Source organism: Dipteris shenzhenensis, chromosome 4 (assembly GCF_047967505.1).
Source record: "Dipteris shenzhenensis isolate YYH24624 ecotype China chromosome 4, Dip_SZ_1.0, whole genome shotgun sequence".
Taxonomy (NCBI): Eukaryota; Viridiplantae; Streptophyta; class Polypodiopsida; order Gleicheniales; family Dipteridaceae; genus Dipteris; species Dipteris shenzhenensis.
In genome coordinates this window covers 10,804,135-10,831,452 of record NC_141599.1, presented here as the reverse complement: position 1 = coordinate 10,831,452, position 27,318 = coordinate 10,804,135, and the positions used below count along the sequence as shown (strand labels likewise).

General features: G+C 48.2%; 1 protein-coding gene across 1 annotated transcript in view; it reads left to right on the top strand.

Annotated features, from left to right (window-relative positions):
• The window catches only part of LOC147902446 (uncharacterized), a 134,629-nt gene that overhangs the window by 56,757 nt on the left and 50,554 nt on the right, over window positions 1-27,318 (top strand). The window contains exons 5-9 of the mRNA XM_087373491.1: window positions 22,582-22,724; window positions 22,813-22,990; window positions 23,105-23,684; window positions 23,802-23,914; window positions 24,795-25,041. Coding sequence (XP_087229617.1) covers window positions 22,582-22,724; window positions 22,813-22,990; window positions 23,105-23,684; window positions 23,802-23,914; window positions 24,795-25,041 — 1,261 coding nt within the window. The remainder of the gene's footprint in view (window positions 1-22,581; window positions 22,725-22,812; window positions 22,991-23,104; window positions 23,685-23,801; window positions 23,915-24,794; window positions 25,042-27,318) is intronic.

Sequence of the window (27,318 nt, the reverse complement as noted above, 5' to 3'; positions counted from 1 at the left end):
CGTAGAAAACCTGAGGTCCTGTAAGAGAAAGCCAAGCCACCGAGCCCCATGTCATAAAAAGTGGGGAATGGGCAAAGTGACTGAAAATCCTGGCTACCCCCATCCAAATCAACCTCGCCTGTCTGCAATCCCATAAGCAATGCTGAATAGACTCCGAAGCAAAAAGGCACCGAGGGCATGTAGGGTCGGCTCCGAACCTGGATCTCCAAAGGTTCACTGCAATCCCTCCATGGATAGAAAGCCAAAAGAAGATAATGATCTTTCTAATCGTATGGGACTTCTAGAGCCTCCTCCAGAAGCACCTCTGCTGATCCGCAGCAATACCAAAAGTCTCCCAATGAGGAACTCTGGAGGGTCTCCAACCTCTACTACTGAGCTGAAATCTCTTGGCATTACTGACCGTGTAACGAAAGAAGGGAATGCTCTTCTCTCGATGCCCTGCGTCAATCCACTCCCACTCTCCGGGGTCCCACTGTAAATACTTGATGGGAACTCCCCCATAGAGCTAGAGCCTCCAAGACCCGGTGGAGAGTAGCCGGGGGTCTGGGTCTAGGAACCACTCTGAATCTGATCCCTGCATCAAAAGACCTACAACCCTGATAGGCTGAAAAGCAGACTCAAGCAAGATGTCCTCTGTGGACCTGAGAAGTCTACCACCATCCTGGACACTAAAAACCAAAGCATCCTCCTGTGCATCTCGGAAGGCCAAAACCTGAAGCGGAACCCCGCCTCTCGAGAAAGTACCTGCCCAAGTGGAGGAAGTGAGTGGCATATCATGTGTGTCTATCCAAACCTCTGGAAGGGCTGCCTCAATCTGCAAGATCCTCCCTGCACTCCCTCTGAGATGTCCTGTCAACCTTGATTTGGTTTCCTTGGAAGCCTACGGAAAGCTTTCCAAGACCCCATAGAAGAAGCAGGTCCCCTCTCCCACCTGGCGCACTGCATGTAGAGTGAGGCACCCAGTGGCCTGCCAAGATCATCTAAAATACTGTCATTCCACATGAGGGGTTGCCTATCAATCTCTTCCCGGGAGGAAGGAGGAATCCTCCGAAGAGTGCTTCTGAAACTGGCCCAAGCTTTCAGAATGGCAACCATGAGAGGGGACGAAGGTGACCTGAGGTGTGCTGTGGTGAAGATCCATCTAACACTGCTCATCCAGTCTCCTCCTAAGGAAGGTGTGCACCTCTGTATGCTGCTGATAAGAAAGTCCTTCCACGTGGCATAAGTCCTCGCACCATCAACTTGCAAAGTAAAGCTCTGCACTGTAAATCTGGATCAATAATATTGAGACCCCTATCCTGCGTAGGGAGGATGAGGGTCTCCCAAGCCACCCTGGCTAAGGCATCTGCTGTGCCATCAAGCCCACTCCAGAGAAAGTTCCTGATCGGTCTTCTGAGCTGAATGATGCAGTCCCTAGAACGGCACCAACATGAACATACAAACCAGGCTGTGGCCAAGAGGACCTGGTTGACCACCACAACTCTAGAGGCAAGATCCAGCTTGGCTGAGCTCCAAAAGAGAAGCTTCCTTCTGATGCTCTCCAAAACGGAAGCAAACTGCTGCGTGGTAGAAATACCCAAGCCGACCTAGCAGCCCAAATACCTGATAGGCACACCCCTCTGAACCCAAGTGAACCCTATGTCAAGCCCCCAAACTGGAGTGTCCTCATCACTGATCCAAAAGCCATTGGATTTATGCCAATTTATCTGCGCCCCTGCCGCCAAGCAAAATAAATCCAATGCTGTCCTGAAAGAAGTGAGCGTCTGTGGAGAGGCATCCAAATAAATTGCTGTGTCATCAGCCAACTCACTGTCAAGTAGCTCCTCTTCCCTTCTGATGGGAAGTCTTAGCCCAAAGATGTCAGCTTGAGATCTAACATAGATACTCATAGCTTTGGCCACGAACAAAAAAACGAAAGGAGCAAGGGGGCATCCCTGATGGACTGATCTCGAAATCTGAAATCTCTCACCCCTTACCCCACCAATAAGTACCTGGCTGTGGGCTGATCTGTACAAAGAGGAAACACCTCTGATCCAAGCATCTGTGAAGCCAAAGCATAGAAGGGTGCCCTCCAAAAAACCCCAATCTACTCTGTCATAAGCTTTTTCAAAATCCAAAAGTAGAATGGCAAGATTCTGGCCACTCTGCATGGCCCACTCTGAAGCTTCCCAGAAAGAAAAAATGTTATAAAAAATGCTTCTGCCATGCACAAATGCCGTCTGAGTGTCATGAATGAGATCAGGGAGAAGTGGCTGCAATCGGAGGCTGATAGCCTTGGCCAGAATCTTGTAACAAGTCCCGAGAAGTGTGATAGGCCTCCACTGGGACACTAAATTTCTGCTACCTCCTTTTGGGATAAGGTGGATGAGACCCTCTGTAAGCGACCCAAGCATCTCGCCAGAGTCCCAAATGGCCTGCAGGGCTGAAGTAATATAGTCTCCAATCATATCCCAAAATGCAATGAAAAAAGATGGGGTGAGGCCATCTGAACCTGGGCACTTGCCCTTGTGAAGGGCTGAAAGTGCAGTCCTGAACTCTGTGTTGGTGAAAGTTGCATCGAGTAGAACATGCATGCCCGGATTCACCAACATAGGGATACTTTGCCAAATAGCCTGTCTAGCATCCTCTCTATCGTGTGTCTCAGGATCAGCAGTAAGAAGGGTGGCATAGAAATATGAAGCTATGCGTAAGACATCATCAGGCTCTGTCTGTAAAACCCCATGTGAGTCAATAAGCTGGGATACACTCTCTCTATTATGTCTAGGGCCAAGAGTAGAGAAAAAGTGTTTATTGACTCTACCACCCATCTGAATCCAGAAGGACTCCCGTGCATGAAAGGCATACTTTGCTCTCTGATCAAGCAATAACTGCAGATGAGCCCTTGCTGCAGCAAGGCGCTCCTGTATCCAAGCATCTGAAGGCCGTTTCTGCTGTTCCCTCTGCAAAGCTGCCAACTGCTGGTGAACACCAATCTCACGTCTGAGAATATCTCGTCTCCTGGTACAAGCAACTGAGCGGTAGAAGTCGCTAATACCAGAAAGGGCAGCGGCTACATGAGATGGATATGGCTGCCCACCCTGGACATGAGCAAACCATATCTGCAGGGCTGCCTCTGTAAGGTCCTCCTCTGTGTAAAAGGCATCTGGAATCCTGATGCTGACAGACCGGCCTCTCAAGTGAGGCTCTGAGATAGCCAGCACAACAGGGAAGTGGTCTGAAGTGAAAACCCTAGCAGCAATGCAAACCGATCCACCTCTATCTAGTGCCTAGTCATCTACATAGAATCTGTCAATGCGTGCATGAATAGGCATCTGTTGCCTCTTGTTCGACCAAGAGAACAGGAGGGACTGTGGCTGAATAAGAAAGGCATCATCACACCAAGTATCTCTGCCACAGAAATGGAAAAGGAAGGCATCCCAAGCTGCTCTCTCCAAAGAGTGAAGTCCGCCTTCTCTACCCCCTTTTTTGTCTGATGGTAACTCGACCATGTTAAAGTCACCTCCAATCACCCATGAATCCACAATGGGGGCCCAGGAGAGCAAAGTCTTCCACATAAGGACACGTTCCCCTCTAATGTTGGAGGCATATAGGTTAAGGAAACCAACCTTACGCCCTCCAATCAAAAGAATAATCCACTGAGCTCTAGAGGGAATAATGACTCCGTGCCCAACAACTAAGGGGAGAACCGACTGCGAAACAGAAATAGAAGTACCCCCCCTGGTGCCCAAGGCAGGCGACCAAAAAGTATGGCCAGAAAGCAACTTACCTGACTTGGCACAATCTCTAGAATCCAGCTTGTGCTCTTGAATAAATAATATATCAATGGAACCCCCAGTAACACCTGGCTGAAGCTGATCCCGGATCAGCTGTCTACGGCGGCGATGTGGGCCCTGTATGTTCCAACTAATAATCCTCATCGACGGGAGGATGTAGAGTGGAACACCTTACCCAACCTAGTGGTGGAAACAAACCCCTCAACAGGGGAAGACCTCCTGCTCGAGGGGGGAGGGATGGAACCAAGTGGTGGAAAATCGACAGGGGAAAGAATCCTGGCACCTGAAGAAGAAGCCCTATCAACAGGAAACCCAATCACTGGCTCCCTAAAAGTAGCGGGCACAAACTCCTCTTCTGGGAAATCTGAACCCTCTGCCAAGGCTGAAAACGAGTTCCTGTGGAGCAAGCCAGACACCGGAGTGCGAAGGATCCCTTGTGAGGGAAGAGGATCAATAGTGTAAGCTATCCCCTTCCCCCTATCCAAGGGAGGAAGTGAGAAATGCTCTCTATCCTGTGTCTGCCCAGCCGCGGAGACCTCTCCTTCCTCAGGAAGAGCATCTGGCACCGCTGGATCTAAGGAAGAAGCTGCAACCGGGGAGGAGGTCGAAGCTTCAGCATCTCGGACTGTGCATGGTGAGACTGGAGGGACAGCTCGAGGTGAAGCAGAGTCCACTAAGGTACCCTCGTGAACTGAAGGAGGGATCTGCACACGTACCGGAACCCACTGTAGAGCGTCGCGTGTACCTGAGGTAGGTGGGGGTCGAGGAGCAGGTGAAGGACCTGTACCACCCCCCTTATCATTGGGCCAACAAGTTGGAAGTGATGAAAATGTAATGATTTTTGTTTATATATTGAAATCTCGGAAACTGTAACTCTCTAACCGTGGGGAGTTTACTTTTGCTGTAAAAAGCAAAAGTACTTCATTTCATGTGCTCTATTCACATCTCCTGCTAGATCGCCGATTCGAAACTTTTCCAAGTTCACTTCACGGACGCACGCCACATGAGGAGGGTGGATATTTATGTCACTTCTCGACGAGTTTAAGGATTTGGTGCCTGGTCCTCCACTCATTACGGCTACCAATTGGCGAGATCTCTTTCTTGATCTTCACGTCGACCTTCAACGGCTGATTGTCCAGTGCATTGTTCAAGGAGATGGCGGATGGGATGATACACCGTGGTTGGTTCAAGGCGAAGAACTATTGATACGCTGGGAGAACTTTGATTTTAATTCTACTCATTGTGCAGTGATCGAGCTACTTGCTGCTTCGGAGGTAATTAAAAGGGTATCCTTCATTGAAGGGTTGGATGCTCCCTAAGCTTGGGGGCATATTTGGTGTATCTGCTTGTTAATTCCTGTGGATAAGCTCATCTTGAATGGTTTATTCTCAATCTCACTACAAAGGTTTCTAGGCCTCGGCTATGGTTGGTAATGTTTCAACCAAGGAATCCATTTGTACCTAATCAACCTTTTGTGCCTCATTTCGACCTTCAAGTTGTAATTCTTTTTCGTCTAAAGATAAACTATCAACAAAGGATTGCAAGTTTATTTGGTGCTGAACGTTTGGCTCAAGTGTTGAATTCTCCCCACCCTCTCCTTCTACCTATCTTGGACTACCGAGAAACTTGGGATGTTCGAATTTTAGTCTTGGTGTGATGACATCCTGGATCCTTCAATTTGATGGAGCTTAGAAACCTTCAACCAAGGCTACTGGCGTGGGTGTGAAGCTCACTTCACCGGGTGGTGAGGAGTATTGTTATAGCAAGTCTACACCTGCAAGTACTTGCAATAAAGCTGAGTACTCGGCGCTCATTTTTTGGCTACAAAAGGCACAAGAACATCACGTCAAGCAACTTGAGGTGCAAGGAGATTCTCAACTAGTGTGTGAACAAGTTAGTGGAAGGTGGAAGGTGCGGAGCAAAGGCTTGGTTTCACGACATCAATAAGCATTGGAACTTTGCAACCAATTTGAAGAGGTTAAAATTCAGCATAACCCTCGAGCTCGAAATCTAGTTGCTAATTTCTTGGCATGTGAAGCTTGTACTACTTCAATCACACATCACGCGAGTGAAAGCACTACTCCAACAAAGTCGCAAGCCACGAAGGAGGGTGATCATTTGTAAGGAATGCAAAGGTTGTGGTCATCATGAAACTAAGTGTTGGGCATATTTGATACGATTTTACCAACTTCGGAAGATCATCAAAAAGGTCCTCAAGGACATTTCTCAAAAGAAGGATGCCAGACCGCACACCCCTTGAAGAAATAGCATGGCGACTACAAGAACTAGAAGAAGCTGAAGGTGATGTGCAAGCTCTCCAACTGTTGACATTTGTCATGGCATTCTTGTTTGCCTTGATGAACAACCTCATGCAGCGCCGTGTCTCTAACCCTCGCTTGTAAAGATGGATGTGATATCATGAGGGTTGGTCCTTTAAAGATTGTTTATGTGCTATTCTATGCTGAAGATTCTTCCCGTGTAGTATTTCACAATACACCAGTCACACCCTACCCCGCCTATGTGTGCTTTGTGGATGTATCTTCACCTGATTTTCAGTTCAAGCTTCCTCTTTCTATTGTTTGTCCATAGATAAGCCTCGTCTTGCCTCTCTCTTTTCCATCTTCTAAGCATGGCTGACATGCCCGTGTTTTGTGGACAGAATGAGTATCTTGTGGCCTTCAAGCGCTGTTGTGTTTCTCTCAAGTTTCTTACTGAAGACAGATGGCTGTTGGTTCTTCCCACATTTCTAGACAGTTTTGCTCAAGTGTGGTATGAGAAGCAGGCCGAAGACGTTCGCCAAAGCTGGCCAAGGTTGACATCAGCGATGATTGAGTATTTCGGCAAAGAAGAGGAACCGGAGAATGTGTATCTGCAGGTGGCAAACTTGAAGCAGTCAGAAGGTGAGACGGCGCGTCGATATGTGGATCGAGCGGCCGTGCTCCTGGACCGTTTAATTGCCACGCAGGAGGACAATGCCGGATTTCGAGCTGGAATCACTCACCATGTGTTGGGCTACCTTGTAGGAGGAGCAAGTGACGAATTCCGCCTCAAGCTTAAATAGGAGAATCCCGAAACTATGGTGCTAGCACATGAGATTGCTCAAAAGTTTGATAAAGTTCAGTCTGACCCCGCTTCAAAGAAGACGATTGTCCCTCCGCAACCCCCTCAATTCCTGCAATAATGACCTGGGGGGTCTAACTCAGGGGCATACCCTCATCCCTCATGAGGGATGTATCCACCGCCTCCACCTCAAATGTATGGTCCTCCCTTAGATGCTTACCCTCAACAAGGTGTATATTCTTACCCTTCCCCTCGAAGATTTCCCCAGCCTCGCCCACGAGCCCCCCTCCTTTCTTCTCCCTCGGCCCCTCCAGCTAAAGAGGCCCCTCCTACAACAGAACCTAGAGTCAATGACCTAGCCAAGGCCCTGAATGATCTTCGGCTTGAGATGGTGGGCATCAGAAATCAAGCCAACCGCCCTCCTAGAGACCGTGCAATGTTGTATGCTACAAGTGCCACCAGAAGGGTCATTATCGCACAGAATGTCCCAATATTCCAAGGATGAATCTTCTAAGTGAATCAGGCATTGAGGATTCTGATGTAGAGATCCTTGACCTTGGGAAAAGAAGTCGTACCACCTCGGACCCCTCTCCAAACCGTGGACCAGGCCACCCCAGGAAGAAGGTGTCCTTCTCAGAGCCCTCAGATGCTGAGATGGCAGACCCACCAACAGAGAAGACTAAAAGATCCCACAGGAGTAAGTGGTTGCCCTCGGATTTTCCCATCGGCTCAGTGCAAGAGAACTATTCGGTCGTACAGGACCTTGCTCATCGGTCTTTGAGCATCACGCTCCCTCAACTAATAGCATTAAGCCCTAAGGTAAGACGTGAGCTGCAGCAAGGGCTGTCAACAAGGAGGAACAAGAAAAAGGGAAAGGTACGAGAGGTATCTTCTATCTCTGAAGAAATTAATCGGCAGCCACATACAATCGATGTCATCATAGATAATTGCCGTGTCAAAAATATGTGTGTTGATGGGGGAGCTGCATGTAATATCATGGTGCCCCGAATCATGAAGAAATTGAATTTGAAATGTACAAGGCATTCCTCCACTCAAATCAAGGTAGCAGATGGTTGACGACTCGCCACCCTAGGAGTCATTGAGGATTTCCCCATCACTGTCAATGGGTTGACCACCACCGTCAATTTCTATGTAGTGGACATTGAAGATACAGGTAAGGGATACCACTCACTGCTGGAGCTGCTGCTCCTCCCCGTTCCCCTGCTGCTCCCCCTCCCTCAGCCCGTCCCTCTCTCTCTCCCCTCAGCCTGTCCCTCGCCCCCTCCCTGCTGCTCCCCCCCCTCCCCCCCTGCTGCTCCGCCCCCTCCCCCTACCTTTCCCTCGTTCCCTCCCCCTGCCCTTCCGCCCCCTCTCCCTGCTTCCGCCCCCTCCCCCCTGCTATTCCGCCCCCTCTCCCTGCCTCCGCCCCCTCCCCCCTGCTGTTCCGCCCCCTCTCCCTGCCTCCGCCCCCTCCCCCCTGCTGTTCTGCCCCTTCCCCCTGTCCCGCCCCCTCCCTTGCTTGCCCTTCGCCTCCCCCCTGCTGTCCCGCCCCCTCCCTGCCTGCTCTCCCGCCCCCTCTCTTCCTGTCAGTCCTCTCCCTACCTCTCAGCCTGCTCCCCCCGCCTCCTCCCTGCTTCTCCGCCCCCTCCCCCCCCCCCCCTCTCCTGTCCTTCCCTTCTCTCCTTCCCCTCTCCTTCTTCTCCTCTCCTTTCCCTCTTAGCCCTCCCCTCCAACGCCCCCTCCCTCCCTCTCAGCTTGCCCCTCTCCCCTCTCATCAGCCCCAGCCCCTCTCCTCCTTTCCTCCCCTTCCCCCCTGCTTCCTCCTTGCCTCCTTTTCCCCTCGTCTGCCCCCTTTTCTCCCGCAGCTCTTTTGGAACGGAAGGAGCCTTTATTTTGTTAGAGTCGGTCTCCTCACCTTGATTGGCGATGGATATCCCATCAGCCAATCCTACTCCACCTCCACCGGCCGCGAAAACTATCACTTTCTCTAAAGACGAGTTGCAGCAGCTCAAGAAGGATGTAGAGATTGAATGCTCTACCACATTGCTAGCACGCATCTTCGGGTCTCACCCCTCCAGATCCCAAGCCAGAGACTGGATGCTTGCGGCTCTCCCCCCAGACCTCACTCCTCGATTGTTAGATGTTCGCCTTCTGGGACGAGGTTTTTTCCAGGTTGTTTTTGACACTCTAGAGGCTGCGAGCACTGTGCTCAAGGCCGAGTTTTTACACCTGGGACACAGGAAGATCTTCTTTGAAGCCTTTCACATTGGTTTCGACCCAGTAGAGGCAAATAAGAAAATCTTCTCGCTCTTCATCAGGTTCCCCGGGCTTCCCCAGGTTTACCATCGACTTCTTTCTGTTATTGGGGAGCATTTTGGCGCAGTTGCTGAGATCCCACCCCTCCCTGGGTTGCCATTGACTGCAGCAGAGGCAACCAAGGCTGATGGGGTTCCTAGAGTTAGGGTCCTTTGCAAGGATCCTAACCTCAAGATGGACCACGTCATGATCCAGCGCCCGAATGGTTCCTTTTTTCGCCAGAGAGTGGAGATTTCAGGCAGGCAGGACCAGTGCAAGATTTGCAGGACCTCGGGACACTTTGCCAGGGATTGCCCCAGGAAGAAGAAAAGGCCTAAGAAGCCCTCTGGTACAGCTACCGCCTCAGGGCATCGACAGGGGGGACAGGGGGGGGATTAGACCCGGCACTTGCCCCTCGACCTTGACAGAGGGGTGGTACAGGTCCAGCTCCTGCTCCTCGTTCTTCACGTGGTGGTCCTGCTCAGTCAGGTGGTGGTACAGGTCCAATACCTATTCCTCGGCCTCGACAGGGGGGTGGTACAGGTCCTTCACCTGCTCCTCGACCCCCACCTCCCTCAGGCACACGCGACGCTTTACAGTGGGTTCCAGTACGTGTGCAGGTCCCTCCTTTAGTTCACGAGGGTACATTAGTAGACTCTGCTTCACCTCGAGCTGTCCCTCCTGTCTCACCTTGCACAGTCCGAGACGCTGAATCTTCGACCTCCTCCCCAGTTGTAGCTTCTTCCTTAGATCCAGCAGTGCCAGATGTTCCTCTTGAGGACGGAGAGATCTCCGCGGCTGGGCAGACACAGGATAGAGAGCATTCCTCACTCCCTCCCTTGGATAGGGGGAAGGGGATAGCTTACACTGTTGATCCTCTTCCCTCACAAGGGATCCTTCGTACTCCGGTGTCTGGATTGCTCCACAGGAACTCGTTTTCAGCCTTGGCAGAGAGTTCAGATTTCCCAGAGGAGGAGTTTGTGCCCGCTACTTTTGGGGAGCCAGTGGTTGGGTTTCCTATTGACAGGGCTTCTTCTTCAGGTGCCAGGATTCTTTCCCCTATTGATTTTCCACCACTGGGTTCCTTCCCTCCCTCCTCGAGCAGGAGGTCTTCCCCTATTGAGGGGTTTGTTTCCGCCACTAGGTCGGGTAAGGTGTTCCACTCTACATCCTCCCGTCGATGAGGATTATCAGTTGGAACATACAGGGCCTAGGTGGCGTCCCACATCGCCGCCGTAGACAGCTGATCCGGGATCAGCTTCATCCAGGTGTTACTGGGGGTTCTATTGATATATTATTTATTCAAGAGCACAAGCTGGATTATAGAGATTGTGCCAAGTTAGGCAAGTTGCTTTCTGGCCATACTTTTTGGTCGCCTGCCTTGGGCACTAGGGGAGGCACTTCTATTTCAGTTTCGCAGTTGGTTCTCCCCTTAGTTGTTGGGCACGGAGTCATTATCCCCTCTAGAGCTCAGTGGATTATTCTTTTGATTGGAGGGCGTAAGGTTGGCTTCCTCAACCTATATGCCTCCAACATTAGAGGGGAACGTGTCCTTATGTGGAAGACTTTGCTCTCCTGGGCCCCCATTGTGGATTCTTGGGTGATTGGAGGTGACTTTAACATGGTCGAGTTACCTTCAGACAAAAAAGGGGGTAGAGAAGGCGGACTTCACTCTTTGGAGAGAGCAGCTTGGGATGCCTTCCTTTTCCATTTCTGTGGCAGAGATACTTGGTGTAATGATGCCTTTCTTATTCAGCCACAGTCCCTCCTGTTCTCTTGGTCGAACAGGAGGCAACAGATGCCTATTCATGCACGCATTGACAGATTTTATGTAGATGACTGGGCACTAGACAGAGGTGGATCGGTATGCATTGCTGCGGGGGTTTCCACTTCAGACCACTTCCCTGTTGTTCTGGCTATCTCAGAGCCTCACTTGAGAGGCCGATCTGCCAGCATCAGGATTCCAGATGCCTTTTACATAGAGGAGGACCTTACGGAGGCAGCCCTACGGATATGGTTTGCTCATGTCCAGTGTGGGCAGCCACATCCATCACATTTAGCCGCTGCCCTCTCTGGTATTAGCGACTTTTACTACTCAGGTACTTCTACCAGGAGACGAGATATTCTCAGACGTGAGATTGGTGTTCGCCAGCAGTTGGCAGTTTTGCAGAGGGAAGAGCAGAAACGGCCTTCAGATGCTTGGATTCAGGAGCGCCTTGCTGCAGCGAGGGCTCATCTGCAGTTATTGCTTGATCAGAGAGCAGAGTATGCCTTTCATGCACGGGAGTCCTTCTGGATTCAGATGGGTGGTAGAGTCAATAAACACTTTTTCTCTACTCTTGGCCCTAGACATAGTAGAGAGAGTGTATCTCAGCTTATTGACTCACATGGGGTTTTACAGACAGAGCCAGATGACGTCTTACGCATAGCTTCAGATTTCTATGCCACCCTCCTTACTGCTGATCCTGAGACACACGATATAGAGGATGCTAGACAGGCTATTTGGCAGAGTATCCCAGTGTTGGTGAATCCGGATATGCATGTTCTACTTGACGCACCTTTCACCAACACAGACTTCAGGACTGCACTTTCAGCCCTTCACAAGGGCAAGTGCCCAGGTTTAGATGGCCTCACCCTGTCTTTTTTCATTGCATTTTGGGATATGATTGGAGACTATATTACTTCAGCCATGCAGGCCATTTGGGACTCTGGCGAGATGCCTGAGTCGCTTACAGAGGGCCTCATCCACCTTATCCCAAAAGGAGGTAGCAAAAATTTATTGTCCCAGTGGAGGCCTATCACACTTCTGGGGACTTGTTACAAGATTCTGGCCAAGGCTATCAGCCTCCGATTGCAGCCACTTCTCCCTGATCTTATTCATGACACTCAGACGGGATTTGTGCATGGCAGAAGTATTTTTGATAACATTTTTTCTTTCTGGGAAGCTTCAGAGTGGGCCATGCAGAGTGGCCAGAATCTTGCCATTCTACTATTGGATTTTGAAAAAGCTTATGACAGAGTAGATTGGAGTTTTTTGGAGGGCACCCTTCTACGCTTTGGATTCACTGATGTTTGGATCAGAGGTGTTTCCTCTTTGTACAGATCAGCCCATAGCCAGGTACTTATTGGTGGGGTAAGGGGTGAGAGATTTCAGATTTCGAGATCAGTCCGTCAGGGATGCCCCCTTGCTCCTTTCCTTTTTTTATTCGTGGCCGAAGCTATGAGCATCTATGTTAGATCTCAAGCTGACATCTTTGGGCTGAGACTTCCCATCAGAAGAGAAGAGGAGCTGCTTGACAGTGAGTTGGCTGATGACACAGCGATTTATTTGGATGCCTCTCCACAGACGCTCACTTCTTTCAGGACAGCATTTATTTTGCTTGGCGGCAGGGGCGCAGATAAATTGGCATAAATCCAATGGCTTTTGGATCAGTGATGAGGACACTCCAGTTTGGGGGCTTGACATAGGGTTCACTTGGGTTCAGAGGGGTGTGCCTATCAGGTATTTGGGCTGCCAGGTCGGCTTGGGTATTTCTACCACGCAGCACTTTGCTCCCGTGTTGGAGAGCATCAGAAGGAAGCTTCTCTTTTGGAGCTCAGCCAAGCTGGATCTTGCCTCTAGAGTTGTGGTGGTCAACCAGGTCCTCTTGGCCACTGCCTGGTTTATTTGTTCATGTTGGTGCCGTTCTAGGGACTGCATCATTCAGCTCAGAAGACCGATCAAGAACTTTCTCTGGAGTGGGCTTGATGGCACAGCAGATGCCTTAGCCAGAGTGGCTTGGGAGACCCTCATCCTCCCTACACAGGATGGGGGTCTCAATATTATTGATCCAGATTTACAGTGCAGAGCTTTGCTTTGCAAGATAGTGGTGCGAGGACTTACGCCAGGACAGGAACCGTGGAAGGACTTTCTTATCAGCAGCATACAGAGGTGCACACCTTCCTCAGGAGGAGACTGGATGAGCAGTGTTAGATGGATCTTCACCACAGCACACCTCAGATCACCTTCATCCCCTCTCATGGTTGCCATTCTGAAAGCTTGGGCTAGTTTCAGAAGCTCTCTTCGGAGGATTCCTCCTTCCTCCCGGGAAGAGATTGATAGGCAGCCCATCATGTGGAACGACAGTATTTTAGATGATCGTGGCAGGCCACTGGGTGCCTCACTCTACATGCAGTGGGCCAGGTGGGAGAGGGGACCTGCTTCTTCTTTGGGATCTTGGAAAGCTTTCCGTAGGCTTCCAGAGGAAACCAAATCAAGGTTGACAGGACATCTCAGAGGGAGTGCAGGGAGGATCTTGCAGATTGAGACAGCCCTTCCAGAGGCTTGGATAGACACAGATGATATGCCTCTCACTTCCTCCACTTGGGCAGGTACTTTCTCGAGAGGCGGGGTTCCACTTCAGGTCTTAGCCTTTCGAGATGCACAGGAGGATGCTTTGGCTTTCAGTGTCCACAATGGTGGCAGATTGCTCAGATCTACAGAGGACATCTTGCTTGAGTCTGCTTTTCAGCCTATCAGGGTTGTAGGCCTTTTGATGCAGGGATCAGATTCAGAGTGGTTCTTAGACCCTGACCCCCAGTTACTCTCCACCGGGTCTTGGAGGCTCTGGCTCTATGGAGGAGTTCCCATCAGGTATTTACAGTGGGACCCCGGAGAGTGGGAGTGGATTGACGCGGGGCATCGAGAGAAGACCATCCCCTTCTTTCGTTACACGGTCAGTAATGCCAAGAGATTTCAGCTCAGTAGTAGAGGCTGGAGACCCTCCAGAGTTCCTCATTGGGAGACTTTTGGTATTACTGCGGATCAGCAGAGGTACTTCTGGAGGAGGCTCTGGAAATCCCACAGGAATAGAAAGATCACTATCTTCTTTTGGCTTTCTATCCATGGAGGGATTGCAGTGAACCTTTGGAGGTCCAGATTCGGAGCCGACCCTACTTGCCCTCGTTGCCTTTCTGCTTCGGAGTCTATTCAGCATTGCTTATGGGATTGCAGACAGGCGAGATTGATTTGGATGGGGATAGCCAAGATCTTCAGTCACTTTGCCCATTCCCCACTTTTTATGACTTGAAGCTCGGTGGCTTGGCTTTCTCTTACAGGAGCTCAGGTTTTTTATGAGGGACTTGACTCCTCTCGGGCCATTTCAGTTCGACGTCATCGGGTTGAGTTCTGCTCGTTGGATGTGGTTCCACACCGTCCTTTTACAGCTGTACATGCCTCTGTGGATACTTCTTGGGAGATTATAGCGAGCATAGCAGCCTATCTGGAGAGCCAGATGCACAGAGGCTATGGAGGGTACTCAGGTTCATCCCTCTCACACATTGGCTAGTATCTGGACAGACATCGTACACACTCTGATGGCCGTATGGACGGGTATGCAGGGGGACTCCCGTGCAACCTCAGCTAGGAGGGCTTCTTTCTTCAGGGAATGGAAGGATTCTCCTTTCTTCTCTGAATCTACTACAGGGTTGAGATGGCACTTTCAGCCTCAGCCTTGGCTTCTTTCCACCTCACTCTGAGGGGTTTTTAATTATCCTCATGTATTCCGCTTTGAGCTTACTCTCGCAGGTTTTTGTTCTTACTTAATAGAAGTCTTTTTCATGGAAAAAAAAAAAAGATACAGGTAAGAGCAGCTTGGGATGCCTTCCTTTTCCATTTCCATGGCAGAGATACTTGGTGTGATGATGCCTTTCTTATTCAGCCACAGTCCCTCCTGTTCTCTTGGTCGAACAAGAGGCAATAGATGCCTATTCATGCACGCATTGACAGATTCTATGTAGATGACTGGGCTCATCAGCAGTTATTGCTTGATCAGAGAGCAGAGTATGCCTTTCATGCACGGGAGTCCTTCTGGATTCAGATGGGTGGTAGAGTCAATAAACACTTTATCTCTACTCTTGGCCCTAGACATAGTAGAGAGAGTGTATCCCAGCTTATTGACTCACATGGGGTTTTACAGACAGAGCCTGATGACGTCTTACGCATAGCTTCAGATTTCTATGCCACCCTCCTTACTGCTGATCCTGAGACACACGATAGAGAGGATGCTAGACAGGCTATTTGGCAGAGTATCCCTGTGTTGGTGAATCCGGATATGCATGTTCTACTCGACGCACCTTTCACCAACACAGAGTTCAAGACTGCACTTTCAGCCCTTCACAAGGGCAAGTGCCCAGGTTCAGATGGCCTCACCCCATCTTTTTTCATTGCATTTTGGGATATGATTGGAGACTATATTACTTCAGCCATGCAGGCCATTTCGGACTCTGGCGAGATGCCTGGGTCGCTTACAGAGGGTCTCATCCACCTTATCCCAAAAGGAGGTGGCAGAAATTTAGTGTCCCAGTGGAGGCCTATCACACTTCTGGGGACTTGTTACAAGATTCTGGCCAAGGCTATCAGCCTCCGATTGCAGCCACTTCTCCCTGATCTTATTCATGACACTCAGACGGGATTTGTGCATGGCAGAAGTATTTTTGATAACATTTTTTCTTTCTGGGAAGCTTCAGAGTGGGCCATGCAGAGTGGCCAAAATCTTGCCATTCTACTATTGGATTTTGAAAAAGCTTATGACAGAGTAGATTGGGGTTTTTTGCAAGGCACCCTTCTACGCTTTGGATTTACTGATGTTTGGATCAGAGGTGTTTCCTCTTTGTACAGATCAGCCCATAGCCAGGTACTTATTAGTGGGGTAAGGGGTGAGAGATTTCAGATTTCGAGATCAGTCCGTCAGGGATGCCCCCTTGCTCCTTTAGTTTTTTTGTTCGTGGCCAAAGCTATGAGTATCTATGTTAGATCTCAAGCTGACATCTTTGGGCTAAGACTTCCCATCAGAAGGGAAGAGGAGCTACTTGACAGTGAGTTGGCTGATGACACAGCAATTTATTTGGATGCCTCTCCACAGACGCTCACTTCTTTCAGGACAGCATTGGATTTATTTTGCTTGGCGGCAGGGGCGCAGATAAATTGGCATAAATCCAATGGCTTTTGGATCAGTGATGAGGACACTCCAGTTTGGGGGCTTGACATAGGGTTCACTTGGGTTCAGAGGGGTGTGCCTATCAGGTATTTGGGCTGCTAGGTCGGCTTGGGTATTTCTACCACGCAGCAGTTTGCTTCCGTTTTGGAGAGCATCAGAAGGAAGCTTCTCTTTTGGAGCTCAGCCAAGCTGGATCTTGCCTCTAGAGTTGTGGTGGTCAACCAGGTCCTCTTGGCCACAGCCTGGTTTGTATGTTCATGTTGGTGCCGTTCTAGGGACTGCATCATTCAGCTCAGAAGACCGATCAGGAGCTTTCTCTGGAGTGGGCTTGATGGCACAGCAGATGCCTTAGCCAGGGTGGCTTGGGAGACCCTCATCCTCCCTACGCAGGATAGGGGTCTCAATATTATTGATCCAGATTTACAGTGCAGAGCTTTACTTTGCAAGTTGATGGTGCGAGGACTTATGCCAGGACAGGAACCATGGAAGGACTTTCTTATCAGCAGCATACAGAGGTGCACATCTTCCTTAGGAGGAGACTGGATGAGCAGTGTTAGATGGATCTTCACCACAGCACACCTCAGGTCACCTTCGTCCCCTCTCATGGTTGCCATTCTGAAAGCTTGGGCCAGTTTCAGAAGCACTCTTCGGAGGATTCCTCCTTCCTCCCGGGAAGAGATTGATAGGCAACCCCTCATGTGGAATGACAGTATTTTAGATGATCTTGGCAGGCCACTGGGTGCCTCACTCTACATGCAGTGCACCAGGTGGGAGAGGGGACCTGCTTCTTCTTTGGGGTCTTGGAAAGCTTTCCGTAGGCTTCCAAGGAAACCAAATCAAGGTTGACAGGACATCTCAGAGGGAGTGCAGGGAGGATCTTGCAGATTGAGGCAGCCCTTCCAGAGGTTTGGATAGACACAGATGATATGCCACTCACTTCCTCCACTTGGGCAGGTACTTTCTCGAGAGGCGGGGTTCCGCTTCAGGTCTTAGCTTTCCGAGATGCACAGGAGGATGCTTTGGTTTTTAGTGTCCAGGATGGTGGCAGATTGCTCAAATCCAGAGAGGACATCTTGCTTGAGTCTGCTTTTCAGCCTATCAAGGTTGTAGGTCTTTTGATGTAGGGATCAGATTCAGAGTGGTTCTTAGACCCTTACCCTCGGCTACTCTCCACCAGGTCTTGGAGGCTCTGGCTCTATGGGGGAGTTCCCATCAGGTATTTACAGTGGGACCCCGGAGAGTGGGAGTGGATTGACGCAGGGCATCGAGAGAAGAGCATCCCCTTCTTTTGTTACACGATCAGTAATGCCAGGAGATTTCAGCTCAGTAGTAGAGGTTGGAGACTCCTTCAGAGTTCCTCATTGGGAGACTTTTGGGATTACTGTGGATCAGCAGAGGTGCTTCTGGAGGAGGCTCTGGAAATCCCACAGGAATAGAAAGATCACTATCTTCTTTTGGCTTTCTATCCATGGAGGGATTGCAGTGAACCTTTGGAGGTCTAGATTCGGAGCCGACCCTACTTGCCCTCGATGCCTTTCTGCTTCGGAGTCTATTCAGCATTGCTTATGGGATTGCAGACAGGCGAGATTGATTTGGATGGGGATAGCCAGGATTTTCAGTCACTTTGCCCATTCCCCACTTTTTATGACTTGGGGCTCGGTGGCTTGGCTTTCTCTTATAGGACCTCAAGTTTTCTATGAGGGAGTTGACTCCTCTCGGGCCATTTCGGTTCGACGTCATCGGATTGAGTCCTGTTCGTTGGATGTGGTACCACACCATTATTTTACAGCTGTACATGCCTCTTTGGATACTTCTTGGGAGATTCTAGCGAGCATAGCAGCGTGGCATATCTGGAGAGCCAGATGCACAGAGGCTATGGAGGGTACTCAGGTTCATCCCTCGCACACATTGGCTAGTATCTGGACAGTATATCTGGACAGACATCGTACACACTCTGATGGCCGTATGGACGGGTATGCAGGGGGACTCCCGTGCAGCCTCAGCTAGGAGGGCTTCTTTCTTCAGGGAATGGAAGGATTCTCCTTTCTTCTCTGAAACTACTATAGGGTTGAGATGGCACTTTCAGCCTCAGCCTTGGCTTTTTTCCACCTCACTCTGAGGGGTTCTTTATTTATCCTCATTATTTCATGATGTATTCCGCTTTGAGCTTGCTCTCGCGGGTTTTTGTTCTTACTTAATAGAAGTCGTTTTCATGGAAAAAAAAAAAGATACAGGTAGGAGTTATCCAACCATACTTGGGAGACCATGGTTGAGAAAGAGTGATGCAGTCAGCTATTGAAAGACGGGACACATGTCTTTTGGTGCTTCTAAGGAGAAGATCCCGGTGCAACCAGGTGCCATGGAACCAGAAGAAGAAGAGGAGCAAGACAATGATACTCTCTCATCCTCGGTGTCTGAATCGATGGAAGAATCAGACGGGGGGGAGGAGTTCTCAGAGGAGGAAGTTTACATGATGAAGGTGTCTCCGACCCTGCCATAGAAATGTTCAAAGATTTCCCTGATCTCTTTGCAACTAGCTACCACCACCTTTGCCATGTGACTGCCATAGAGCACAACATAGAGCTGAAGCCTAATGCGAAGCCTGTGGCTCAGAAGTATCGGAGATTAGGGCCCCTACAGACCGATGCTTTGCGCTCGGAGTTGCAGAAACTTGTAGAATCTAGGTTTATTGTTCCGGTTCACAATACTGAATGGGTTTCACCAGTGGTAGTCACCCCAAAGAAAAACAACAAGTGGCGGGTCTGCATCGACTATAAGAAACTCAATGCAGCCACCAAGAGGGACCATCATCCTCTTCGTGTGATGTATACTTTCTGTGATGGTTACTCTGGGTTTTATCAAATCAGAATTGCCGAAGAAGATGTACTTAAAACCACATTTGCCACACCCTGGGGGACATTTGCATTCAAAGTAATGCCATTTGGCCTCACTAATGCTCTTGCTACCTTTCAAAGATTTATGCAAATGGTGTTTGCTCCTTATTTGGGGGATTTCTTGGAGGTGTTTTTAGATGATTTTTTTTATATTCTCGTCACGTAAGGAGCACGTCATGAAGGTTAGGTTGGCCTTCCAAAGGGTCAATGATGCGAATGGCAGTCTCAACCCAGAGAAATGCACCATTGGAGCCACTCAAGGGAGGTTACTGGGACATATTGTCTAATCCGAGGGTATCAAGCCTAACCTCGAGAAGGTAGAAGCCATCCTCAAGCTCTCCCCACCAACAACCAAACGTCAGGTACGCTCATTTGTCAATCTAGCAGGATACGATCGCCGCTTCATTGATCAATATGCTGCTTTGACACGACCCATGACTATGCTATTAAAAGATGGGGTTGATTTCTCTTGGGATGAGGATTGTGATCATGGGTTTGCACAAATCAAGAATGCTCTGGCTTCAGAACCCATTCTACGCAATCCTGATTGGTCAAAGGCTTTCTATATCAATCCTGGGTTTGGTGAGCACACTCTGGCAGGTATTCTTCTCCAGCAAGGGGAGGATCGGTTCATGTATCCCGTTCGATTTGCTTCTCGACAATTGCTCGACACTGAGCGACGCTATTCAGAGGCTGACAAGCATGCCTTGTCTTTGGTGTTCTGCATTGAGAAATTTAAGCATTATGTGGCTGGAAAGTCCTTCATTATACTCACTAGCACTGGTCTTGCAAAGCAAGTTCTTCAATCACCAAATCCCATGGGTCGGTTGGCCAAATGGTTGGCAGTTCTACAAGAATATGATTTTTCTTTCAAAATTGTAAAAGGGGGTTGTTCCAACTTGAAGAATACTTTGATTGATTTAGAGGAGTGCCTTGATGTAACCCTTGTAGCGGCCATGGAAGTTGGGGATCCATGGTATGGTGGTATCTATAGGTTTTTGACTGCTTTCTCCTTTCCTCCAGAAAGTACTAGCTATGAGAGAAAGAAGATCCATAGAGATAGTAGGTGCTACACCCTCCTTGATGGGGTGTTGTACCGTCAAGGCATGGATGGGGTACTAAGACGGGCCATTGATGCAGATGAAGTGCCTAAGGTATTGAAGTATTATCATGATGGATTTTGTGGAGGCCACTATGCCAGTGACTATACAGATAAGAAGATTTTACATGCTGGATACTATTGGCTGACCTTGTTCAAGGATGTCACTTTGTTTTGCAAAACCTGTGAACCGTGTCAATTCTTTGGTAGGAAGGATTTGCGTCCTGGGCAACATCACCCAGTGATGTCCATCCATCCGTTTCAGAAGTGGGGAATAGATTTTATCGGGCCCTTGCCCATGACTGCCCGCAAAAAGAAGTATCTTTTGGTAGCCACTCAGTATGTCACTAAGTGGGCTGAACCTATCACCCTCCCCGCTGCAAATGGTAAGGCAGTTTCAAATTTCATATTTGAACGTATCAGGTTTGGGGGACACCCATGGAAATAGTCTCCGACCATGGGAGTCCATTCTTAAATGAAGCAGTGATGTTACTCATGGATCGCATGGGTATTGATCATTGCACTTCTAGCATCTATTATCCAGCATCCATGGGTCAAACGGAGCGGACCAATGGCCTCCTTTGTAAAACCATGGGAAAAAGGGCCACAGGGAACAGGAGCCAGTGGGATTAGAAGGTCACAGAAGCCGTGTGGGCTTACAACATCACTCATAAAACATCTACAGGTCACACTCCTTTTGAGTTGGTATATGGAACTGAGGCAGTTTTACCACTAGAGATAGAGATTCTGGCCTTGAGATTTTGGCACAAGAACAGAGGATGACAGAAGATGAACATGTAGAGGCCAGATTGGTGCAACTTGAGAAGCTAGATGAAACCCGACGCCTTGCACTACACCAAACAGAGATCCAAAAGAATTGACAAAAGGCCCGCTTGGATGCCAAGATTCGCAAGGGTTGGGAAAGATGCTTTGTTGGGGGGATGTTGTGCTATGCTTTGGTAACAGATTGGACCACCAAATGGATAAGAAGTTTCTGCCACTGTGGACCGGTCCATACAAAGTCATCAAGGAACGTAGCAATGGGTCTGTACAAGTTCAGGAGCTGCATGAGCCATATGGCAGGAAGGTGATCAACAAGCGTTATCTCAAGCCCTTCTTTGTGCGTGATGGACCCAGGCATGGAAATGATGTGCATTCCCTACCTGGGGGGGGAAACTGTTATGGATAAAATTATCTAAGGAAAAAGGCATTAATATGTGTGTGTGTTTGTATGTGTGGAAATAGTATAATAAAATATGGTGTGCATAGGGCCTAGGGTTGAGGTGGCAGGGCATGACCATGTGCCACCCTTCCACGTAAGAGGACCCATAAGGTGTGATGTACATAATCCATGGTAGTAATATTATAAAATGTAAGATGGCATGGCTCCTCCATGTGCCACCCCTCCACCTAGGCTGCATTTAGTGAGATATGGCTCAAAGTCCATGGGAGAAGTAATATAAAATAGGTAGAGATGGATATTATATTGTGTTATTCCCTCCATATAGGATAGGCTCATGTGGGGGAGGTATAGAAGGTCCAAGAGAGCAAGTTAAATAATGGGGAAAGTAGGATGAGGTGGCTAGATTCCTTGTGCCAACCCTCCACTTGTCCTCCTAGAGGTTTGAACATATTATAAAATTGGGGAGAGACCAAGGAAGTATCATAGACTTGAGATATGGGGCTTGATTTATGTGGAAAAATGAGGCAAAGGGTTGTCACACACAATTGAGAGTGCGTAACCGCCTAGCCCACATGGGAGACTTTTCAAGGAGGGGGCTATTCCTTGATGAGACACGCTCATTCTTGTAAAGCCACCTAGCTAGTACTTTGATTTTTCCCTTCCCTTCCTTTCAAAATAAAGCATGGTCCTTTTCCCTTGATGTCTCCATCTTTACATTCCTCCTCCCATCATGTACATGCTTCTCTTCCCCCGCTCCATTTCCCCTTGTGTCATAGTCTCCCTCTTGTTCCCTCCCCTTCTAATTCCTTTTCCCCTCCCATGATAACGCTTCGCCCTCACGTTCTCCTTTCCTCTATGGCCCTCGAGCGTCGCCATGCTTAGCCTCTAGCCTCTAGTCCTAATTTCTTTTCCGGCTAATAACATACATACATATATATGTATATATATCTATATACATACATACATACATACATACATACATACATACATACATGTATGTATATGTGTGTGTATATATATATACACACACATATACATACATGTATGTATGTATGTATGTATGTATGTATATAGATATATCTACATATATCTATACATATATGCAGATATATCTATACATATATGTACACATATATGTATTATGTACATATATGTATATATGTACATAGATGTATATATGTACATATATGTATACATATATATATATATATATATATATATATATAGAGAGAGAGAGAGAGAGAGAGAGCTACTTTTAGATTCTGTCTTACCATCATCTGGTCTGTATGTTCTGTTTTAGTGCTATTGAAGACATTAAGAATCAAGCAACAAAGTCCTTATACAATAAGTTGCATTTGATAAAGGGAGAAAATGTAATTGAAGTTGATGGAACTGTGCCAAATCAACCAGTCCTTCAACATGTTGGAGCTTCAACTTTCCCTGGTAGGCTTCGAATAACCATAGTTTCTTATATGTTATCAATTTTAATCAAGAAAATATTTATTTGTTGATCTGATGTGTTATCCTGCAGGACGAATCATATTGACAGATCATTCTTTCCTTTTTGAATCTAGTGGAGTGATATCATATGACAAGTGGCAGAAGTTTGATTTAGCAGCTGACTTGCAGCAATCTGTGAAACCAACCATGACTGGTCCCTGGGGTGTGTGCCTGTTTGATAAGGCTATTTCTTACAACTCGGTTGCCATGTAAGTTTTGACATAGCTCAGCATACATAGCACACATAACCATGGTCTGTTGTATTTTTGGTCTGTATTTTAGGCTCAGAATATAAGCATCACTCATTACAGTCATCAATGCAGTCCTGAACAGGTAGTTTTGGAGTTTCCAGAATTTGCAGGCTGTTCACGTCGTGATTACTGGCTTTTAATCATTCAAGAGGTCATCTCTGCGCATCAATTCATAAGGAGGTTTAAACTTGAAGGTGCTGGTCGTGCAGAGGCAATATGTAGATCTGTTTTAGGAATTGCACGACTTCGAGCTACATGGGAGGCACTTCGTGCATTCCCTGCCCAACCAGAGTTGCTTCTCTGTTTCTCTATGGCCAAAGAATCACCAAGTGGGGATCTACTTCAGGAGGTTCTGGCAGAAAAACTGCAGTCAGATGTAGCAAGATGTACTGATAGAATTAAAAGGAGTTGCACGTATGCTAGGTCAGCCATGTCTACCATGTATAATGTAGGATTTTTCAGCCCACATTCGATGGGGAACTTTAGTGATACAGTTCTTCTTGTTGGAGGGCTTTCCATTGAGGATGCCATGCCCATGAAGAACGCAGTTGAACAATCATGCAAGAAATTCCAGCAGGTGTATTATTCTCAGCAGGCAATCATTAATCAAGTAAAGTTTGACAGCCTTAGCACGAACGTTGCGATAATGAAGGTATCCATGGCACATATTATTTTGACAAAATTGGAATATGTGGTTCTTATGGACATATGAATAGATATATCAAGAGATTTTTTCCGTCTTAGATTGCAGACTCAAATTTTTTTTCAGGTCCTCTTAGGTCCCCTAAAGCGAATTGTGCTATGGATCAACATTTTGCAATCATGGAACGAGCCTGTGAAGACAATATTGTTCATCTTACTTGGGTCATCCATCATTATAAGGTACCAAAGTTATAAAATTTCAACTCTGGGTTGTAGGGTTTTTGCCATTTGAGTTTCTTTACTTTCTGAAACAGGTTAAAAACTTAGATATCATTCATACTCTTAGAGGTAGACTCCAGAGAGATTTAGATCACGCTAGGCGCAAGAGGGAAGCTTTTATCATCAGTGTATAGGATCCAGGCCCTTTCCTTCCTCTCACATATGGTGGTAATATATGTATGCCATTATAAAGGACCGAGTGGCTATTTGTTTAGCCCTTTGTAAGAGGTAATCCCCCATAGAGCGGCCAGCCAGGAGTATATCCTTGTCTTTTTTCTATTGTAGCTTTCGTTGGGGACTTGTATTTTCCTTGGTGCCCGTGTCACTAAGGAGTTTATTAATAGAATGTTATTTTCTTTTGGGGGGAAAAAACTTAGTTTGTCTTATCTGTTTATTCTATTGAAGCATCCAGAAGCAGACTGTTATCCTTTTTCTAGGAAAGTTTCCTTTTTTGGGGTTGTTCTAATCAGAAGTCCAAACAAATTCTCTTAGGGGCCAATGGGGAGGATTTGTAGAGTTTCTAGCTACAAAAGCAGTCATTAAGCCCTCTGATCCTGGCCCAAGATAGTTCTCTTTGGATACTTAGTGATTGTGTATGTAACTCGCCATACTATATAGTTTTATGAATCTCTGTATAATACAAGCTTCCTCTACAGAAATGAGTATGACAAAATGACGACAACAGTGTGAAATGAGTATGCCTTTTTCCACTGACGTCTAGAAATGATTTAAACAAATTCCGTTTTTTGGGGAGATGCTTGTTTATAAATTCTATCCCGCTATTTTGTATAAAATTTGTTAGTATATGCTGGCTGGATTGACAATTTTACTGTCCTTTCAGGGACTTGATCCAGTATCTCTTTTCTCTCTTAGTTCTGGGTTTCGCAGTGTTTTTAATTGTTTTCAAGCAAGCTGGAGAAGGACCTTTATCTGGGGAAGTGAAGGTTAAGTCTCAACAATCCATCCAGAATAGTGTTGAACAGGTATTAGAACTGCAGCAAGCGCTTTCTCAACTAGAGAAGCTGTTATGGGCCAGTAACATGGTTCTCCTGAAGATCCGTGCATTGCTTTACTCTGTGCTTCCTCAGGTAGTTTTACTTTTGACCACCACACCATTTCTATGCATCAATGGGGTTCTACTAGATATGACACAACAATTTTGATTTGTACAGTTGTTTCTTTGGAGAGTTTCCATGTGTGAGCCTTTATGGATTAGGAGTTGTTAAATTTTCTTTGTATATCTTCAGGGAGTGCTTTATCATCTGCAGCTTGATACCACCAATAATGAACTGCCAGAAGGCTCTTTTTCATGACTATTCCACAGCAAGCTTGCCCCTCCTACCCCTAACCTCCTCCTCCATGCTACAGCCCTGCATCCCACCCTGCATCTCCTCGCTCACCTCAATCCCTTGCAGTTCACATCTTTCTCAATTGGTCTAGTCCTCAGCCTCTCTACCTTACCCCGGCATTCTATCTTGTCTCTCGTCTAGCTTCCCAGCTCACTCCCTTCAAACTGTTTAACCTTGTTTGTGCCTCAGCCCTTCCCCTGCCTCCTCTACCTCCCCCCCCCGCCCCTTCTACCCTTGCCTCAGCCCTTCCCTCCTCTCTTCCTACCCCTTCTCCGCCTTCTCCCTCCTCCTCCTCCTCTTCCTCATCCTCCCCCCCCTCCTCCTCATCCTCCTCAGCTCACCTTCCTCCTCCTTCAGCACATCCTACCAGAGCTTCAGCACTTTCAGACCCACCTCCGAGATGCCCTTCAGATGCTTCACAGGAAGGACGAGACCATTGCTCTACTTACAGCTCAGGTTGCATCTCTTACTGATCGAGTGACACAGCAGGACCGGGAGATCTTGTCTATTAGAACAGATCTTCAGGTCTTACAGGCGACTCATAGGACTCTTGCTGGAGAGATTCATGGACACACAGAGCGAGTGCAACAGATCAAGACTCGCGTTCAGCACATAGACACATCTCCCACTACAGCAGTAGCAGCGGTTGAGGAGCGTTTGACAGACAGAGGTCCAGAGAGCCACAGAGTGGGTGGATGTCGTCCGCCGTCAGCCATCACAGCCTCAGAGATCGACTGTATCAGCTACATTGGCCGAGTCACAGCAGAGGGCCACAAAGGCCCTCAACATTCGCATTCATGGTATCTTGCCCTCGGAGACAAAGTCCACGATGACACAGGCTGTGACCTTTGTCTCTCAGACATTGGGAGTACAGGATCATGGCATAGTAGGAGCATATAGAGTCGGGAGAGATCGTACTAGAGAGCAGCCCCTCATTATCAGATTCAGAGATGCCCAGGCACGTCTAGCTGCCCTCAGGAGGAGAGGGACACTCAGAGACCACCCACAGATTTCCATGGACGAGGATCTGACTCAGATACAGGTTGAGGAGCGCAAGGCGCTCATGCCTCAGAGAGACGTAGCCCGAGCTCAGGGCAAGTGGGCAGTGATCAGGGATGGCCGACTCATCACAGGCACCTTGAGGCGTGCTCCCACAGTGCCTAGGGATGACAGACCAGCAGATATGGCCCCACCTCCACCTCCTGCTCCGACCGCCTGACGGGACAGGGCTCATGGGACACACCACCTGTCAGATAGTCTACGCATCGCTGTATGGAACTGCAATGGTTCTTTTACAGCACAGCCAGGCAATCTACGGGGGGCTTTCTTTGGGAGAGATATCATCTTTTTCACAGAGACACACGAGAGTCCAGAGAGACCTTTGCCACGAGTGACAGGATATACATGGAGATCTGCCTTCAGACAGCACACTCGAACATTTGGAGTGAGAGGATCTGGAGGAGTGGCCATTTTGTACAGAGAGCATCTCGATCGGATCATCACAGTGGAGAGAGCGGATTCACATGCCCGATTCTTGTGGGTACGCATCCACCGCAGAGCCCCTCAGCGAGATCTCTTTATTGCAGTTTGCTACTTCCCCCCGGCGCAGTCGTTTTATTCTTCCACTGGACCAGGCCAGTCCATATTTGAGGATCTCTCAGCGGACATTGCAGATTTTTCACATCGCGGAGAAGTCATCCTCTTAGGAGACTTCAACGCGAGGACCTCAAACAGACAGGCCCTCACTTATGACTTCATGGAGGATCCGGTCATACTTCCGGCATCTCACAATGATAGCCTCTGTCGGACTTCATCAGACTGCACAGTACAGCCCACAGATCAGGGACGTCAGTTACTGGAGCTCCTCACCTCGCACAGTATGGTCATTTATAACGGCTTGTCCAGGTGGCCACAGTCTTCCATGCCTACATTCTCTTCTGCTTCTGGGCGTGGCACTAGCGTGATCGACTACATCATAGGTCCCCCGACTCTAGTCCCTTCCATCCATAGCCTTAC